Source organism: Orcinus orca, chromosome 12, assembly GCF_937001465.1.
Source record: "Orcinus orca chromosome 12, mOrcOrc1.1, whole genome shotgun sequence".
In the NCBI taxonomy this organism is placed as follows: Eukaryota; Metazoa; Chordata; class Mammalia; order Artiodactyla; family Delphinidae; genus Orcinus; species Orcinus orca.
Window position 1 is genome coordinate 66,988,354 of NC_064570.1, and position 18,971 is coordinate 67,007,324.

An 18,971-nucleotide genomic window follows, 5' to 3' on the forward strand; every position below is an offset into this window, starting at 1 on the left:
AGGCGACCTGATCTCTAGAGAGTTTTCCTCACCACATATAGCCCATACCCTTTGTGGATATCTCTGGAGATGGCTCTGTTAGGGAACAGGCTTTCTACCTAAATTCTTTTTTAGACAGTTAGGGGGAAGTTCAAAGTTTCTTCCTGAGTTTTTCAGGCCCTCATTGTTTTCAGCTTGAAGTAACCCATATGCCAAAGAGACATTTTGGGGTGGCAAATTTTGTTCCTCTACACCAGCCACATGTACTTATTTAATCCTTCCTTTGGGACCGTCTGATTAGTGAAGAAAGGTGTTGGACATTACTCCAGACCCTGTAGTTTGGGCATCTCGGAGAGGAATGCCTATGGGTGCACTCAGAAGGCCTGAGCTGTAGGGTTTCCAGTCTCACAAAAATCCCCTTTCCCCACAATGTGGCCAAGGAGCAATAGAGACCCCCTGGGGCCATGGGAATCATGCCAAGGATCAGTGTCAGCCAAGGGAACAGAGGGTCAGTGACAAGAGACCAGACTTTCGGGGCTTCCTTGGTGGCGCAGTGGTTAAGAATCCGCCTGCCGATGCAGGGGACACGGGTTCGAGCCCTGGTCCGGGAAGATCCCACATGTCGCGGAGCAACTAAGCCAGTGTGCCACAACTACTGAGCCCACGTGCCACAACTACTGAAGACCGCGCACCTAGAGCCCCGCAACAAGAGAAGCCACTGCAATGAGAAGCCCGGGCACCGCAACGAAGAGTAGCCCCGGCTCACCGCAACTAGAGAAAGCCTGCGCACAGCAATGAAGACGCGACCCAACACAGCCATAAATAAATAAATAAAAAACAGAACAAACAAAAAAGGAGACCAGCCTTTCCCTTCACCTCTTTCTTGGAGATGTGTTGTCAGAGCCCCTGAAACCAAGATATAATTCCAGGCACAGAAGTGGGGTCAGGAAGCCCCAAGAATGCCAGAGCTAGCACTTCTCACTAAAGGGTAGCAGAGTATGCTACCCCCAAATATGTCTCTTTGGTATAAAGATTATTTTGAGCGAATTATTTTTTTGAGAAAAGGCAGACACAGGAGAAGCTCTGAAAACAGAGTAGAAGTTACCCTTCTGTCAGGGAAACATATTTATAAAGGAAATCTCCATTTGTGAGGGTGTCTCCTTCTCAGTACCAGGAAGAGAGGGATGACTCTAAAATCACGTGAAACTTATCAGTGAAGAAAGCAGAGACTTAAATCTTCATAACAAACCTTACCTTTTTTTTTTTATTTATTGCGGTACGCGGGCCTCCCACCGCTGCGGCCTCTCCCGCCGCGGAGCACAGGCTCCGGACGCGCAGGCCCAGCGTCCATGGTCCATGGCCCACGGGCCCAGCTGCTCCGCGGCACGCGGGATCTTCCCGGGCCGGGGCATGAACCCGTGACCCCTGCATCGGCAGGCGGACTCCCAACCACTGCACCACCAGGGAAGCCCCAAACCTTACCTTTCACTGTGCTTTTCCTGGTAACTTCCCATAACTGGTCTCTCTGTTCCCCCAACATCCTTCTTTTGTCTTTGGCTAAAGATATTAGTATTTAAGGTGCTAGCCATCTCAGCTTCCCTGGGTATCTCGCATCCGCACATGAGGTATACATGTTAATAAACTTATGTTCATTTTTCTCCTCTTTGTCTTTTATCACAGGAGGTCTCAGCCGAGAAGGGTAGAGGGAACATTATTTTTCCTCCTCTAAACGACTGATTTAGCAAGAAGGAATTCAGAATCAGGATTGAGTTGATTTATAGAAAATACATGTGATATCCTTGCACACAGGTTTGTGGCCTGTTCAGAGTTGGGCATATATTTGCACCCCTGGAACTGGAGTCTTTCATGTTGAGACTTTGTTGGGGAATTGATTTTGTTAATTTAATCAAACAAGGAGGCCATTCAGCTGATGTGGCTCTCATGCCGAGGAGGCCTACAGAGACAAACCAAAATCAAACCCTGTAAATGCCTCCAGATTAGGAAACCAAAACGCTAAGGTCAACTAATCAGACAGCCAAGGAGGCTTTACGCTCTAGCCAATCAAATCCTTTCTTTTCTTTGCTTCTGCGCCTTCTCTATATAAGTCCCTTCTCTGGCTCCTGTCCTGGGGAGCTCCTAACCGCTTCTGGTTTGGCGCACTTCAGCTGAAATTGATTTTTGCTCAAATAAACTCCTGACATTTAAAAATGTGCCTCAGTTTATCTTTTAAAAATATGCAGATATGAATTTGGGTCTTTAGAAGTCTGATCACTGAGGGAATACTTGGAGCCTCTCTGGAGAGCAGGTTTGAAAGTGTGTCACTGAAGAATTTAAACCGTTCAAGTGGGATCAGTATTGTTGGTAGAAAGGAAGAAAATAGGGTGATTTTGAGTTTGCTCAAGATAGCTCATTTCCTGTAGCTTCTAGTGTTACCGAACCAAACTTGGGTCCTGTTTGCCCATGTGCAGGAAAGCCAATCTACTGACACTGGGTTGTGATGAAGGAAAGTGTGGCATTTATTGTAAGGCACCACACAAGGAGTCTGGGGCAGCTAACGCTCAAAAAGCCCAAACTCCGGACTTCCCTGGTGGTCCAGTGGTTAAGACCCTATGCTTCCACCACAGGGTGCATGGGTTCGATCCCTGGTCGGGGAACTAAGATTCCACATGCTGTGCAACGCAGCCAAAAAATAAATTAATTAATTTAAAAAAATTAAAAAAAAAGAGCTGATTAGTAAAAAAAAAAAAAAAGTTGTTTAAAAAAAAAAAAGCCCAAACTCCTTGATGGGTTTCAAGGAGGCACTTTTAAAGGCCAGGTGAGGGAGAGGAGTTGCAGGGTGTGTGATCAGCTTGCGTGCACAATTATCCGAATGGCTGATGGTGAGGTAACAGGGTGGTGTCACAGGGGTTAACATTATCAGTCCTCAGACTCCAGCAGGTCTGGGGGGGCTACATGCTTATGGTCCTCTGGTAGTTAACTTCTTTCATTTAGTGGGGGTTTTATTTTATTTTATTTTTTTGTCCATGCTGCTTGCGGGATCTTAGTTCCCTGACCAGGGATCGAACCCATGCCCCCTGCAGTAGAAGCACAGAGCCCTAAGCACTGGACTGCCAGGGAGTTCCCTTGGTGAGGTTTTAGCATCTGTAAAACAACTCAGGAAATGTGCATCAGATATTGTTATTAGGTACTTCAGAAAGGAGCTACAGCAGAGGACATGGGGGGAGGGGTCTGTCCAAGGAAGGCCCTATAGAGTCCTGCTTTGTTCCACTAGCAGTATACAAAAAAAGGGAGGGGCGTAGAAGGTGATTTTTAAGGCCTCTATCTCAGTCTCTGACTTTCCAGAAAAACTTCCTTCAGAAAAAGGAAGACATAGAGCAGCCACATTCCTGGGATTCAAAACAGCTTGTGTGTCTGCAAGCCTGGACTGTGCCTCTGAAAGTAAGAGTGGGTGTTATGGGTTGAATTGTACCAAAAGATATGTTTAACTTCTAACCTTGTACTTGTGACTTTATTTGGAAGTAGGGTCTTGCAGATGGAATCTTGATGAGTTTATACTGGATTAGGGCGGGCCCTAATCCAATATGACCGGTTTCATATGAAGAGGGGAAATTTGGACAGAGGCACACATAGAGAGGAGAACGTTCACTCCACAAATGTAGCAAAGAAATAAACCAGTTTTATTATTGAATATGCACTGAACCAGACTCTAATGCAAATCACAGGCAATCCTCTAATGAGATTGCAAAGTGAGAACACTCACCCTTGCAAACAGCCAAGTATATATGATCCATTCCATACATGTTCTCGAGATAAATAATAACTAGTCCCCATGTAAGAGGACTTCGGCAGCACCGTTTATTATACAGTCTTTCATAGTTCATCCTAAATTTACTTGGTAACTGGCTTGGCTGCCTGTGTTAGCTAACTGCCATTATCTGAAAGGAAAACAAAACTTTTCAATCTCTGTGACTTTCAGCTTGGAATGAGGTGTTTTAGGTTAAATTCCCATGGTGACAGGGAGACAGGGGGCGCTATCTTCCTTCATGTTTAAAAAGAGGTGGCTCCCTAGGCCCTAAGAAAAGTTCCTGGGTTGTAAAACAGGCAAGAGGCTCGTTTAGCTGTTCAAAAGATTTATATACATATCAGGGTGATGAGGAAGGATTTACAAATACAAGCTTTCTCAAGGAAATACCCTGGGAAAAGGAAAGTCTCTTTCCTTTTTGTCAAGAGGGAAAATTCAGTCTTCTTTACACTTACACACACCTTTCCTTATGGGCAAAATAAATGTTCTATGGAAGAATTCACCTGTGAAGAGTCAATAAAAAGGGGGCCAAGACATCTTTATGAGAATGTGTTGGTGGTTCCAGGAGGCCAGGGAGGAGACATGTTGGTTCCTCTGGGGGCATCTATTTTTCTTCTTGAAGGATAGCAGAGATGTGGGAGTAGGAGTGATACTGGCAGAAGTACCCATCAGGCAAAGGATTCCTGGGAGGGAGAAATGGGAGAAATTGCCCTCTCACTTGGATGCCACTGTCCTACTCTGCCCTTTATTGTGGGCAGAAGGGAACCACAGGGTCCTCTGGGTCTGTTGGCATTAAGGATAAAGAGGGCATAACTGGGGACTTCCCTGGCGGCCCAGTGGTTAAGACTTCGCCTTCCAATGCAGGGGGGTGCGGGTTTGATCCCTGGTTGGGGAGCTAAGATCCCACACGCCTTGCGGCCAAAAAACCAAAAACATAAAACAGAAGCAATATTGTAACAAATTCAATAAAGACTTTAAAAATGGTCCACATCAAAAAAAAATCTTTAAAAGAAAAAAGAGGGCATAACTGGATAGTGGTGTAAAAATTAAGCACACACTGCTGCCTTAACAGCTGCTCATCGGTGGTATGAAGCCTCTGCGAAGCATTCCCTGTGCCTAGTACTGAGCTCCCTAGGTGGACACAGTGTGTGAGAAGGACAGTCTCCAAGGGGAGTCATCCCCAGAAGGGGAAAGTGAAATACTTTTCCAGGACCAGGCTCACCTTTTTCATCCTTGGAGATTTGGGGGATCAAACATTTCACCACTCTGGGTCTGGTACCAACTTCCCCCTGCCAGCAGAGAAGAGAATTGGGCATCATTTGGGCAGATTGCTGATTTGTAAGGCAACAGTCTTGTCAGCAGAGGAGTGATACTTTCACTAAAAGGTCTCAGCAGATGTAATGGCAGGACAGACCAGGAGTGTGACCTAACTCAGGCTCTCTCAGAGAGAGAGCCATTGGGCCCTCTCTGTTTCAAGGGAGAATTCTGATCTTACTGAGAGGGTACAGGCATTCAGGGGCTGAGCTGTCCCGTAAGTTTAAAATGCATTCTCCCAAACCTCACACTCTTGCAGTTCAAACACATCACTGGTAGTTAAAGCCGAACTGCTACATTATAACTAATTTGCCAGCATCCAGCTTTATATTGAATACTTTAACTAAATTAGCCTGTTAACTACAGAAAGTCTTACTACAGTACATAGTTTAGAAAACACTCCCAATCGCCCCTGCTCAACTGGAAGGGAAAGACCGTTTGTTTGGTAAGGCAAGTAACACCGTCAGGTAGTGGTGCTCCACTGGGCAATTCCTGCCTTTGCAAATTACACACTTTAGTTGGTAATTTTGAGACTCCCAAATACGCTATAAAACTTTGCTCCCGAAGTGTACAAACAAAACTCATAAAAAATGTTTTGAGATTAATTTCATGTTTCATGGATTCCCAGAAGTACTCCCACAAAGAGAAATTCCTCATTCCTGGTGCTCCAATCTCTCGCTCTTAGAATTTCTCTAAAGCTTGTTCCCCTAATCCACGTCAGGAAGAACTTTCCAAATTCCCAATCAAACGCAGATCCTGCCGGGACATCAAATTTGGCCGAAAAAGGGCTATCAGGTTCTTGAGCTACGACGGCGGTGGAATGGCCCCCTTCGTCAGTAAAACAGATGCCTTTATGGAATCTGCGGACCAGTCTACGTGTGGAAAGAGGATTTGTTTCCTTTCACTCTCTGGGGTTTCCATCGGCAGTCTATGGGAAATGAATACAAATGCAACTTCTGGTTCCCAATACTACGGCAGCTGCGCATGTGCAAAGCCGCCCTGAGAGCGCTTTGGGTCTGGGCAGGGCGGGGCGGGGCGAGGGAAGACCCGCCCCTCCCATTCGCCATGGCCTTAACTCCTTCCTATCCGTCCGCCAGCGTCTCTTTCTTCACCTCTGACCTCGGAAAGAAGGGGGTGGGGCTTTTGGGGCGGAAGTAGCGGTGCATTGTGGGCTCGCTTAGAGTTGAGCCAGAATGGAAGTGGCGCGACGGTGCTGACATTACCGGGTCCGGGCTGTTGGGGTTCGGACACCGGCCGGGATTCGGGTACCTCGACCTCGGGAGCAGAGCGGAGCGCGAGGAGGAGGCGGCGGCGGCGGCGGCGCTGCGAGTTGGTGGAGGGGGCGGCTGTGCACGGCCCCAAGACATGGCTCACAACAAGATTCCCCCGCGGTGGCTAAACTGTCCGCGGCGCGGCCAGCCGGTGGCAGGTAACCGGGACGGGGGGTGTTCGAGTCCCCGCGCACCGGCGGGTCCGGGGGTGGGCTGAGTGGGGCGCAGCTTTTCGGTAGTGGTGTTTCAGGACCGAGACGTGCTCGGTCCGATGAAGCTTCGTGGATGAGTGTTTGGGAACCTGGACTGGAGGGAGTGGGGGCACTTCTCACTCTTCAGTAAGGCTAAATATTGCGAACGGGGAGGTAGATAGGAGCTCTGTGTGGCAGGAGCCGAGAACCCAAGAACCCAGTGGGTAATAATACTTTGAAGCTTAGTCAGGAGTTTGTAAACCTTTGAGGGTTCTCGGAAGGGGAAGGGACAAGTGTCGGTTTTGAGAGGAAGGCTAAAGGGAGGGGCAGTTCCCAGCGGTGAAATTCATCCACACTGAGAGTGGAGGTTTTTGTTTTGTTTTTTAAATGATTCTTAATTGAGGACTTTTTCATCTTTGAGTTTGACACAACAGACTTTAAGGTGTACAGTTTGAAAGTGTACAGTTTGATACATTTGGACCACAGGCGCACACACACACCCTGTGAAACACAATTAAGATAGTAAACACAATCATCACCACTCCAGGTTTCCTCCTGCCCTTTGTAATCCCTCCCTCCCTCAGGCAACCAGTGATTTGCTTTCTGTCACTATAGATTTAGTTTGCATTTTGTATAATTTTTAAAATAAATGGAAACACACTCTTTTTGGGGGGGGGAGGTCTCTGGCTTCTTTAACTCAGCATTATTATTTTGAGATTTTCACGCTGTGCTTGTAGGTATCAATAGCCCATCTCTGTTTACTGCCGAGCAGTATTCCACTGTTATGGATACACCAGTTTAAATTGGTTTGTCCATTCACTTGTTGATGGTCCTTTGGGTTGTTTCCAGTTTTTGGCTGTTGCATACTAACTTGCTATGAATATTCATGTGCAGTTCTTTGTAGGACATATGCTTTCATTTCCCCTGTGTAAATCTCTAGGAGAGGAATGCATCACATGGTAGGTGTAAGTTTAACCTTTTAAAAAACTGCCAGACTCTTTTCCAAGTCATAACATTTTGCATTCCCGCCATCAATTATGAGAATTCTGTTTGCTCCACATCCTCTCTAACACTTGATTTGATCAGTCTTTTTAATTTTACCCATTCTAATAGGTGCTTAGTACTATCTTACTGTGGTTTGATGTTGAGCATCTTTTCATGTGCTTCCTGGCAATTCACATATCTTCTTTTGCAAAGTGTCCAAATCTTTTGCTGATTTTTAAAATTTGGTTGTTTATTTTATTTTTGAGTTGTTAGTGTTCTTTATGTATTGTAAATACAAATCCTTTGTTGAATATATGCTTTTAAAAGTCTTTTCTCCCATCTGTGGCTTGCCTTTTCATTCTCTTAAAAGTTTCTTTTGAAGAGTTAAAGTTTTAAATTTTAACTAACTCCAACTTAATGCTTTTTCTAGAAGGTGTTTTGAAACAAAATTAAAGGATTTTGTAGTGAGCTATGCATACTTACTAATTATGTACACAGCAATAATATGTCTGCCTAGTTAATTAATTAATCATTTTAAATTTTATTTATTTATTTATTTATTTTTGGCTGCGTTGGGTCTTCGTTGCTGCGCGCGGGCTTTCTCTAGTTGTGGCTAGTGGGGATTATTCTTCTTGCAGTATGCGGGCTTCTCATTGTGGTGGCCTCTCCTGTGGCAGAGCACAGGCTCCAGGTGTGCGGGCTTCAGCAGTTGCGGCACACGGGCCCAGCATTTGCAGCTCCAGGACTCCAGAGCACAGGCTCAGTAGTTGTGGTGAACGGGCCTAGTTGCTCTGCGGCAAGTGGGATCCTCCTGGACCAGGGCTCGAACCCGTGTCCCCTGCATTGGCAGGCGGATTCTTAACTACTGCACCACAAGGGAAGTCCCAGCCTAGTTATTTTAAGTTGTTGGAAGAGAAGATTCTCTAGTCATTTTTTAATTCAGGTTTTCTGGTTCTTCTAGTTTGTCAGCTTTTCTTCACATTTTATATAAAATTCTCAGTTAATAAAGCCATATAAATGATGGATAAAAGATAATCTAAAAAAAATAATCTGAGCAAGCCTTGGGGTGAGGAAATGGTTTTCCTTAACAAAAATGAATAATTTTTTTTACGTTCTAACCATTTTTATATGATTTTCACTTGTGCTTGATAGTCATTGTACTGTCTTCAGATGAATTGATTACAATTCATCTCACTCTTCAGACATTTTGACGTTTTTTCCCTTGGCATCTCTAACTTACTGTTGAATCCTTTCTTTTTACATGTGGCCTTTTCTATGGAGTTATGAAGAAACCTCTAAATTTAGATGTCTAGCTTCTTTTTTAACCTGGAGCATGTTTCCTGGATCCTTTCATTAGTTACCTGCTGCACTGATTTGTGAGAAAAACAAAATCATAAAGAAGGTCTTGTCCCAGTGAATATTTTTTATTTGGAATTAGGAAAACAGTTTTAAAATCAGAATTTTAATATAATCTGCAGATGGCAATGACAAATATCAGAATATTGACTTTTTCCTAGATGAATGGGGCAAATGTGGTACTGACTGGGGGCGGACAGCAGCAGATAAGGTGCTAAGCTCCAGGCAGCTTAATACTTCTGTAAGAAATAGAGTTGTGTGCTTTTTTTTTTCTCCCTCTCCTGGAGATGAAGGGTCAGGAATAAAAAGTTTTTCCTTTTTTGTTGTATTACAGTATTTTGACCCCCAAAACATAGACTCTTAATTACTGTGATCAGTGAGTCACTAAGCTCACCTAATCTGAGCAGTTGCGGGCCCTGAACAGAACCCCAGGCCTCCTGACAACCAAACTGAATCTTTACTGGTAGTCAATTCTTTGGCTTGGCTTTGTGATCCTTACTAGAAAGTAAGGTGAATACAACATAAAATTCTTGATAAGTCTTTCTGAATTTCCCTTAAAATTTGATCTCTCTAACATTTCTGTCCTAGAAGTGTTCATGACACATTGTGTATTTTAGATAATGTAGGGTTGGCAGTGTTTTATAGTGGTAGAATAAGAAATGCTAGCTATATTTTTGCAAGCGTTAGAGAAAAATAAGGAATCATTCACATTCCCAGTTTCTATCTGCTATTTTCTTCCTCTTTTTTGTTCTGATTAGAAAAGTAATTTATGCTTATTGTATAATTTCTTTGATATTTTGCATATTTAGGAAAATGTGTTATGACTGCTTAAATTTTCTCATTGTAAACATTAGGATGAATCTTATTAGTACTAGAAGTTCATAATTTTTCTGAATCAGAAAGAAGATGGTGCTAATTATAAATAGTAATTTGTCCCACGCTGAAGTCACCTTCTCTAATTAAACCAGACTTCTAGTGAGAGAGTGAGTACCTGGAGATAGGGCCAAGCTTTATTTCTGAAGAATTCTTTTTTCCTGCTTCTGAGTGATAGATTTCAGGTGAACACTTTGAAGAAAACAAACTTCTGATTATTCAACATAAAATTGTTTTGTATGTACTATGTATAAAGAACCTCCTGGGAACTAACTGGGGGACTATAAATATGATTCAGTCTTATGATAATAGTGATGACTTTGAAGACATTTTACTTAGCAAATATTTGTATATACTTTGTGCTGGTTTTTGGGACTTGGGAGATGATTAAGTTATAGTCCCCCACCTTAAAGAGCACACAATTCTGTGAGTAGCAAACCATCATTTTTAAACACAGTTCTGTTTTAACAAGGTCAATAATGACTCTATTATAGAATATTATGGGATACTAGAGATAATAAACCTTTTTTTTTTTCTTTTTATTATTATTATTATTTTTTTTTTCTCAGAGAGATAATAAACCTTGATGTTAGGGAAGAAGAAGGGGATCAGGAAGGCTTCCCAGAGGGAGGTATATATGAATTAACATGAATAAATAGAAGTTTGCTAGATAGAGTGTGAGTGTTGCTTTTTTGTTTTGTTTTGTTTTGTTTTTTGCGGTACGTGGGCCTCTCACCATTGTGGCCTCTCCCGTTGCGGAGCACAGGCTCCGGATGCGCAGGCTCAGCGGCCATGGCTCATGGGCCCAGCCGCTCCGCGGTATGTGGAATCTTCCCAGACCAGGGCACGGACCAGGGCACGAACCCGTGTCCCCTGCATCGGCAGGCGGACTCTCAACCACTGCGCCACCAGGGAAGTCCTGTTTTTTTGTTTTTTTGAAGGTCTTCTGTTGGGATAGGATGATGGTGGAGAGATTTCAGACTGAAAGTGAGGATATGGATGTGAGGGTGGAGAGTATGAGCCAGATCGTATAAGCTTACGGTGTGATAAGGGGTTTTAATATTTATATACTTTCACAGTGCACTGGCAAACCATTGTCATTTCTTAAGCATTGGGGTCAGATGATTTGACTTCAGTTTAAAGAAGCTTACTTTGATTGCGCTGTGTTTAATGAAAGAGACAAGGGTGAAAGTGGGGAGGTTAGTTAGGAACTTGTCATGGTAGTTCAAGTGAAAGATAATGGTGACGGTTTAGAAGTAGAGTCGAAGAGTAGTAGGCTGATTTGAGAGATATTAAAGAGGGAAAATAGACGGGACTTGGTGCTGGATTTAGAATGAGATAAAGAGAGTCAAAACTTAGTCCCAAGTTTCTGCTTATGCAGTGGGATGATTGGTACCATTAGGGCTTATTGAGGGGGAAAGCAGGTTGGAAGAAGTATTAAAATCCTGATTGCTTAAATGCTGGAGAGGGTGTGGAGAAAAGGGAACCCTCTTGCACTGTTGGTGGGAATGTAAATTGATACAGCCACTATGGAGAACAGTATGGAGGTTCCTTAAAAAACTAAAAATAGAACTACCATATGACCCAGCAGTCCCACTATTGGGCATATACCCTGACAAAACCATAATTCAAAAAGAGACATGTTCCACAATGTTCATTGCAGCAGTCTTTACAATAGCCAGGACACGGAAGCAAGCTATGTGTCCATCAGCAGATGAATGGATAAAGAAGATGTGGCCCATATATACAATGGAATGTTACTCAGCCATAAAAAGAAACAAAATTGAGTTATTTGTAGTAAGGTGGATGGACCTAGAGTCTGTCATACAGAGGGAAGTAAGTCAGAAAGAGAAAAGCAAATACCATATGCTAACACATATATATGGAATCTAAAAAAAAAAAAGGTTCTGATGAACTTAGGGGCAGGACAGGAATAAAGGCGCAGATGTAGAGAATGGACTTGAGGACACGGGGAGGGGGAAGGGCAAGCTGGGACGAAGTGACAGAGCAGCATTGACATATATACACTACCAAATGTAAAATAGATAGCTAGTGGGAAGCAGCTGCATAGCACAGGGAGATCAGCTTGGTGCTTTGTGACTACCTAGACCGGGGGGATCGGGAGGGTGGGAGGGAGCCACAAGAGGGAGGGGATATGGGGATATATGTATACTAGCTGAATCACTTTGTTATACAGCAGAAACTAACACACCATTGTAAAGCAATTATACTCCAATAAAGATGTTAAAAAAAAAAAAAGATCCTGATTGCTCAGGTAGATATGTTGAGTACACAGTTGGATATATGGTTTGGAATTCAAACAAGTTTGAGTTGGAGATGTACATTTAAGGATCATCGGCATAAAGACAATATTTAAAGACATGGTATTTGATTAGTCAGGGTAAGTAATGCTAGTTTCTCTGACAAACAACTCCCCAAACTCAAGGGTTCCAGTCAACATACTATGTTTATTTCTTGCTCATATCACAATGCATTTTGTTTCAGGCAGCTTTCCTGGGCAACTTTTCTCCAAGTGGTGACTCTCTGGGCTCTTCCCATCTTGTGATGCGGTCCTCTTAAACATATGACCTGCAGGGTTGCCATGGAAGGGGAAGAGCAGGAGTGGGTGCTCTTGGGGTGGTGTTATATCTCACTCCTGCCTATATCCCGTTGGTCAGAGTCCAGTCATATGACCCTCACCAAATTACAAGAGAAGCTGAGAAATGTAGTCTTCCTGCGTGCCACGAAAGAGGAAAATAAATGGAGTTTGATGAACAGATAGCATTGTTTCTGCCATGGCAGTGGAAAAGACCTTTCAGGCAGAGAATGTAGAAAGAGTAGAAGACAAGGCCCAGGATGGAACCCCCCCTTACCAAAACCTGCCCTTTAGAAGTTGGGTAGGGACTTGCCTGGTGGTCCAGTGGCTAAGACTCCATGCTCCCAGTGCAGGGGCCCCGTGTTTGATCCCTGGTCAGGGAACTAGATCCCACATGCCGCAACTAAGAGTTCGCATGCCACAGCTAAAGATCCCGCATGCCGCAACAAAGATCCTGTGTGCCACAACAAAGATCCTGTGTGCTGCAACTAAAAAAAAAGAAAAAGAAAAAGAAAACAAAAGAAATTGGGTAGAGGGAACAAAGGAGTTGAGAAAGAATGACTAGAAATTGGGGGTGGTGTTAGGTGGGTGGTAGAAACTAAAGGAGTATGGTGATATGGAAGCCAAGAGAATTTTTCAAGAAGGAAGGAGTTGCCAGATGTATGAGATGCTGTGAGATGTTAAGATACTAGAAAAGTTGGTAGCAACATGGAAGGGAGGAAGAGTTGATTGATGGTCCTTGTGAGTGCAAAATGGAAAGAATCCAGAGCAGAAGGGAGGGGATTTGCCTTTAATGGGAGTAAGGACAGGGGATGAAAGAGTAAATGGACTCAGATACAGAAAGGTTTATAACTGCAAAGGTGAGGCAAGTTTCTACCTGGTGGTGGAGAGACATTGTTGAATAGCAGTTATTTCCATGGACCCTACGTCCAGATCACCTGGGTTTGGATCACTGTTGTCTCATTTACTAGAAGTGTGACAATGGGCAAGTTACTTAATCTCTCTTGCCTCGGTTTCCTCATCTGTAAAATGGGGATAATAACGTTACATATGTTTATGTTAGGAGTAAATGAATAAATCTATGTAAAATGTTTTAAACATTGTTTGGTATGTGTTAGACATATAAAGTTGCTTCTTTCTACTTTTTCTTTTCAGTACGCTATAATACAAAGCCATCAGTTGAGAAGGGGGTAGGGGAGCTTGGTATATTTTATGAATGAGGAAAAGATGTGAAACATAGGATTGCCTTTGAGACTGATGATGATGATTTATATTGTCACCCTTCTGCTGTGCTCTGAGATTTTCTCTAGGAGCCTTGAGCTGTGTAGGTGGAGGCCCAAAGAAATCAATCAGGTCGTTGGGTTTATCGAGGTCTGGCTTTTTCTCAGGAGAGTGTGACTGAGCAGCTGGGGAGGAGCACGGAGGTTAAGGGTATGTAGAGGAAAGAGAATCGGACCTCTGACACGACAGTGAGAAGGAGAGAGGTCTAGTGGGATGAAACTTCTAATGTACCATTATTATTTATTATGTTCATTGTTTGTGGTTTATCTTTACCTAATAGAATATAGGCTTCACGAGGGCAGGGATTTTTATATTTGTTTTTTCTTTTCACTTATATAGTCTGTGCACCTAGAACATAATAGGCACTCATTAAATATCTGTTAAATAAACTAAATGAAGCATAATAATCTAGGTGAGATGATGGTAGAAGTGGTGAGAAGTGGTCAGATCCTGGATATATTCTGAAGAGAGATCTGATAGGATTTGCTGATGGATTGGGTGTGGTGTGTGTAAGAAAGGGAGGGATCAAGGATAACGCCAAAGGTTTTGGCCTGAGCTACTAAAAAAATGGTGTTACCATTTGCTGAGATGGGGAAGACCATGAGAGGAGTTTGAAGATTCAGAGTTCAGATTTGGATATCAAGTCTCAGATGTCTTTTAGACATCAAGTAGAGACTAAGTCAGGTAGGCAGTTTGATATTTGATTCTAGAGTTAAGGGAGAGGTTTGGCCTGGAGATACACTTTGTCCGTCATTAGCACACCTATGGCTTTTTTTCTTCTTTTTTTGTGGTACGCGGGCCTCTCACTGCTGTGGCCTGTCCCGTTGCGGAGCACAGGCTCCGGACATGCAGACTCAGCGGCCATGGCTCACGGGCCCAGCTGCTCTGCGGCATGTGGGATCTTCCCGGACCGGGGCACGAACCCGTGTCCCCTGCATCGGCAGGTGGACTCTCAACCACTGCGCCATCAGGGAAGCCCTACACACCGATGGCTTTTAAAGCTGTGAGACTTGATGAGACACCAAGGTAGTGAATGTAGTTAGAAAGGAGGTGCAGGGACAGAGCCCTGGGACAAAACATAGAGGGGCCAGGGAGATAAAGAGGAACCAGTAAAGCAGGCTGAGAAGGAGAGGCCAGAGAGAGGGGAGGAAAACAGGAGGATGTAGTATCCTGGAAGCCACGTGAAAAAAGCGATTCAAGAGCTCCCTCTTGAATTAAAAAATGATCAATTATTTGAGAACTGAGAGTTGACCATTGGACTTAGCAACATGGAGGTTACTGGTGATCTTGATTGGTTTTGTAGAAAATCAAAATAGAAAAAAATGATCTTTTTATGAATTTTGTTTAAAGCCTCTGGACAGATGTTAAGACTTCACTTAGATATTGTTTTAGGTAGATATTTATTCTTACTGATTTTATAATATAAATCAGCTAAAATAGGTGATTTTAAAAGATGACTTCCCCTGTGTTTATACGGTGATTCAGGAAAAAAAAGGCCAAAAGTCAGTCAGTTTTGCTGAAATTAGAATCACTGATACATTTGGAGTGTGATTTTGGTTAGTATGCTTCTCAGCATGATCCTTCTCCTGAGATGTAGGATAAGCTTATAAGATGGAGAAAGTTCCAATTTCATATTAAAAGAGTATGATAGGAATTTCAAAGAATTGATTTAATTTACTTCATTATCAGTTTTCTAGTTTTTTTAAGGCAATAACTTTTAAATATAGTGGTTTAGAACTTAGTCTTTGTGGAAGTTCCATTCACTGGTAATTTTTTCTTTTGCTATTATATTTGATTATCAATATCTAGAATTTATGTTGTCTTAAAAAGTTCCAAGGAGTGCCTTTTGAAAATATAGTGTAGGTTGAGAGTATTTCATGAATACTCTTTTAAATTCCATTTAAAACATTGTTAGAAAGTGATTTTGAGAATTGCTAATTATAGAGTTTTAACCTGGAACATTTTCATTATTGAAAATTATTACCTATCTTCATGTTATTTAGGAAGATTTTTACCTCTGAAGACAATGTTAGGACCAAGATATGACAGTCAAGTTGCTGAAGAAAATCGGTTCCATCCCAGTATGCTTTCAAATTATCTGAAGAGTCTGAAGGTAAGAAACAAAACTTTTTTTTTTTTTTTTTTTTTTGCGGTACGTGGGCCTCTCACTGTTGTGGCCTCTCCCGTTGTGGAGCACAGGCTCCGGATGCATAGGCTCAGCGGCCATAGCTCATGGGCCCAGCTGCTCCACAGCATGTGGGATCTTCCCGGACTGGGGTACGAACCCGTGTCCACTGCATTGGCAGGCGGACTCTCAACCACTGCGCCGCCGGGGAAGCCCGAAACAAAACATTTTTGATATTGATTTAACATACTTTATCCCTTTCTTGTTCTACAGGTGGCTTTTTATTTTTTTAAAATTTATTTATTTATTTATTTATTTTGGGATGAATTGGGTCTTTGTTGCTGTGCGTGGGCTTTCTCTAGCTGTGGCGAGCGGGGGCTACTCTTTGTTGTGGTACGTGGGCTTCTCATTGCAGTGGCTTCTCTCGTTGCGGAGCACAGGCTCTAGGCACGCGGCCTTCAGTAGTTGTGGCATACGGGCTCAGTAGTTGTGGCTTGCAGGCTCTAGAGCGCAGGCTCAGTAGTTGTGGCGCATGGGCTTAGTTGCTCTGCGGCATGTGGGATCTTCCCGGACCAGGGCTCGAACCCGTGTCCCCTGCATCGGCAGGCAGACTCTCAACCACTGCGCCACGAGGGAAGCCCGGAGTTGAATTCTTATGTAGACCAGTCTCCTTTAGGCAAACGCAACAATAGGTACTCAATAAAAGCAGTAACAACAAAAGAGAGAAAAATAACAGTTTAAAAAGTACAGGTTGTTTCTCTTGCCATTCTTCTCAGAGAGTATATACTTCAGAATGAGGTGGAAGATGTTTGGATTAACTGTTCTTTTACTTGGCTCAGTTCCAGTGTGCATATATTTCAAGGCTGAATATGATTCTGGTTGTTCAAGATTTTTCAAACCTGTGTACCCCTAACACAAGCCAACTACTTCAGTTACTGCTCAACAGAAGAAATAATGATTTTTGTTCCAATACAGGAAGAAAAACTGGCTGAGGAATGGGAGTAAGTCTTCAATGAGATGCACAAATACGGCCATGTGTACTATTCTTTATTGATTATTTAAGGGATTTACAAGGGAATTTTGACTGTACACACTTTTTGCCCTGTGTACTCACTTGAGAATTTAACTGCCTTACATGTGTTGTAGTAATGACTGCTCGGAGTGCTGGGTTATTGTGTGCCTGGAGCTTTGGTTGGGGTGTGTTTCAGATAGATGATATCCCTGTTCTGGCTTCTTGTCTAGTAAATCATAGGTGGAGTGACAGATGCAGAAAACTACATCAGTGTTTGCTTTTTTAGGTACACTTTTGTAATGTTGAAGTGGAGTCTGTTTTGCTTATGTTCTTGTTTCATCATTAGTTTGGGGGTTAATTTATTTTATTTAGTGCTTAAGTTCTATGTCTTGAATAAGACTTGGATAAGTGATACTTTCATTGTTATTAGTTCATTGGCAGAGTGAACCTAAAATCTCCCTTAGTGTAGTTGAATGAACTGGCCTGGAATACTGCCATTTAGTCAGTTCGATTCGGTACAAATTCAGTTACCAGTAAATCTGTCCTTTTTTCTTTCATTCTTTTTTAAGGTTAAAATGGGCTTGTTGGTGGACCTGACAAATACTTCAAGATTCTATGACAGAAATGACATAGAAAAAGAAGGAATCAAATATATAAAACTTCAGTGTAAAGGGTAAGTCATGTATTAAGATTCCTTAATATTTAAACCTTCTGCTGAAATTTGTAATCTCTTCTTAAAAATAAATGTTTTTGTATTACTAGACATGGCGAATGCCCTACAACGGAGAATACTGAGACATTTATTCGTCTATGTGAGCGGTTTAATGAAAGAAACCCGCCTGAACTTATAGGTATGTTTGGCTTCACTTTACCAATGTTGAATATTTTCTTTGTGATTGGGTTTCCATTTTCTTTTTTACAAGTGAATTGATATGGAAGTTTTTTTTTCTTTTTTAAATCATCACCAAGAAGCATTTACTAAAGTAGTAGACTAACTTTTTTTTTTTTTTTGCGGTACCCAGGCCTCCCACTGCTGCGGCCTCTCCTGTTGTGGAGCACAGGCTCCGGACGCGCAGGCTCAGCGGCCATGGCTCATGGGCCTAGCCACTCCGCGGCATGTTGGATCTTCCCAGACCGGGGCACGAACCCGTGTCGCCTGCATCAGCAGGCGGACTCTTAATCACTGTGCCACCAGGGAAGCCCAATTTCCAATTTTTAATGTAATTCCAAGCAAAATCCCAATGAGACTTTGGAAAAATTACTATGAAGTTAATTTCTATTTGTTAAGTCCACTGCCTCCATTAAGTCAGTATTTATTGAGTACAGAAAACAATTGTTTGGCAAATCAAACAGGTGAAATTATGGGCAAGAAAATTTTGAAAGATAAAAAGTAACAAGGGGATTTTCCTTACCAGTTATCCAAGCGTATGGTAAAGTAATGGAAACTACAGTGGTTTCCTAGTGGTAGAGATGTTTTTCACATCAGAGAGGGAAGGTGTGATTATTCAACAGATGGTTATGAGACAATTAGCCGACTGTATAATAAAATATATTTTAGATGGATCAAATATTTTTGAAAGGACCCATAATAATATAGGAGAAATATAGGTCAGTACTTACCTCAGTACTCTGAGGTAAGAAAGGGTATTCCAAGTTTATCGTCAAAGGCAGAATCCATAAACAGGTATTTTTTAAGCCGTATTCCTGGACCGCCTGCGTCGGAATCACCTGAGGATGTTTATTAGAAGTGCATGCTTTAGGGCACCGTACTGGACTTGTATGATCAAAACCTCTGGGAATGAAGCCTAGGGATCTAATTGTTTTTAAAACAAGGGTCTTAGGTGATGTTTATGTACACTTAAATTTGAAAACTGCTGTCAAAAATTAAAATATCTATTCATGGTAATAGTAACAGCTGGGATTAATGAATGCTTATTATTTGCCTGGCAGACTTGGTAGGAAACTCTGAATGAATGAATGTAATCCTCATAACAACTCTGTAATATGTGGCAGTATCCATATTTTACAGATAAGAAAACTGAATCTCAGAGAAATTAAGTATAGTTTTTCCATGGTAACACATCTGATAAGTGGTTAAGCCAGGTTTGTAATCCGGTTTCTTACTTCAAAGTCCAAATCTCTAATTACTTGCTACACTGGTTTCTAGAGTGACCACATAAAAATGAA

General features: G+C 42.4%; 1 protein-coding gene and 1 long non-coding RNA gene across 8 annotated transcripts in view; one reads left to right on the plus strand and one right to left on the minus strand.

Annotated features, from left to right (window-relative positions):
• Positions 1-3,633: 3,633 nt before the first annotated feature.
• Positions 3,634-6,066, minus strand: LOC117199394 (uncharacterized). The gene is made up of 2 exons (XR_004480631.2): positions 5,004-6,066; positions 3,634-4,464 (listed from the first exon to the last, which is right to left on the minus strand). It is a non-coding gene; the product is annotated as an uncharacterized LOC117199394 (long non-coding RNA).
• A 182-nt stretch (positions 6,067-6,248) lies between these two features.
• The window catches only part of RNGTT (RNA guanylyltransferase and 5'-phosphatase), a 246,728-nt gene continuing 234,005 nt past the window's right edge, over positions 6,249-18,971 (plus strand). For 6 of the 7 annotated variants that reach the window (XR_004480632.2, XM_033418832.2, XM_004264827.4 and 3 more), the window contains exons 1-4: positions 6,249-6,524; positions 15,651-15,760; positions 17,354-17,457; positions 17,547-17,635. Coding sequence is in view for 6 of the 7 variants with exons in the window: in XM_033418832.2 (XP_033274723.1) it covers positions 6,461-6,524; positions 15,651-15,760; positions 17,354-17,457; positions 17,547-17,635 (367 nt within the window). In the remaining variant the exon portion in view is untranslated. The remainder of the gene's footprint in view (positions 6,525-15,650; positions 15,761-17,353; positions 17,458-17,546; positions 17,636-18,971) is intronic. The other variant, XM_033418831.2, reaches the window with a different exon arrangement.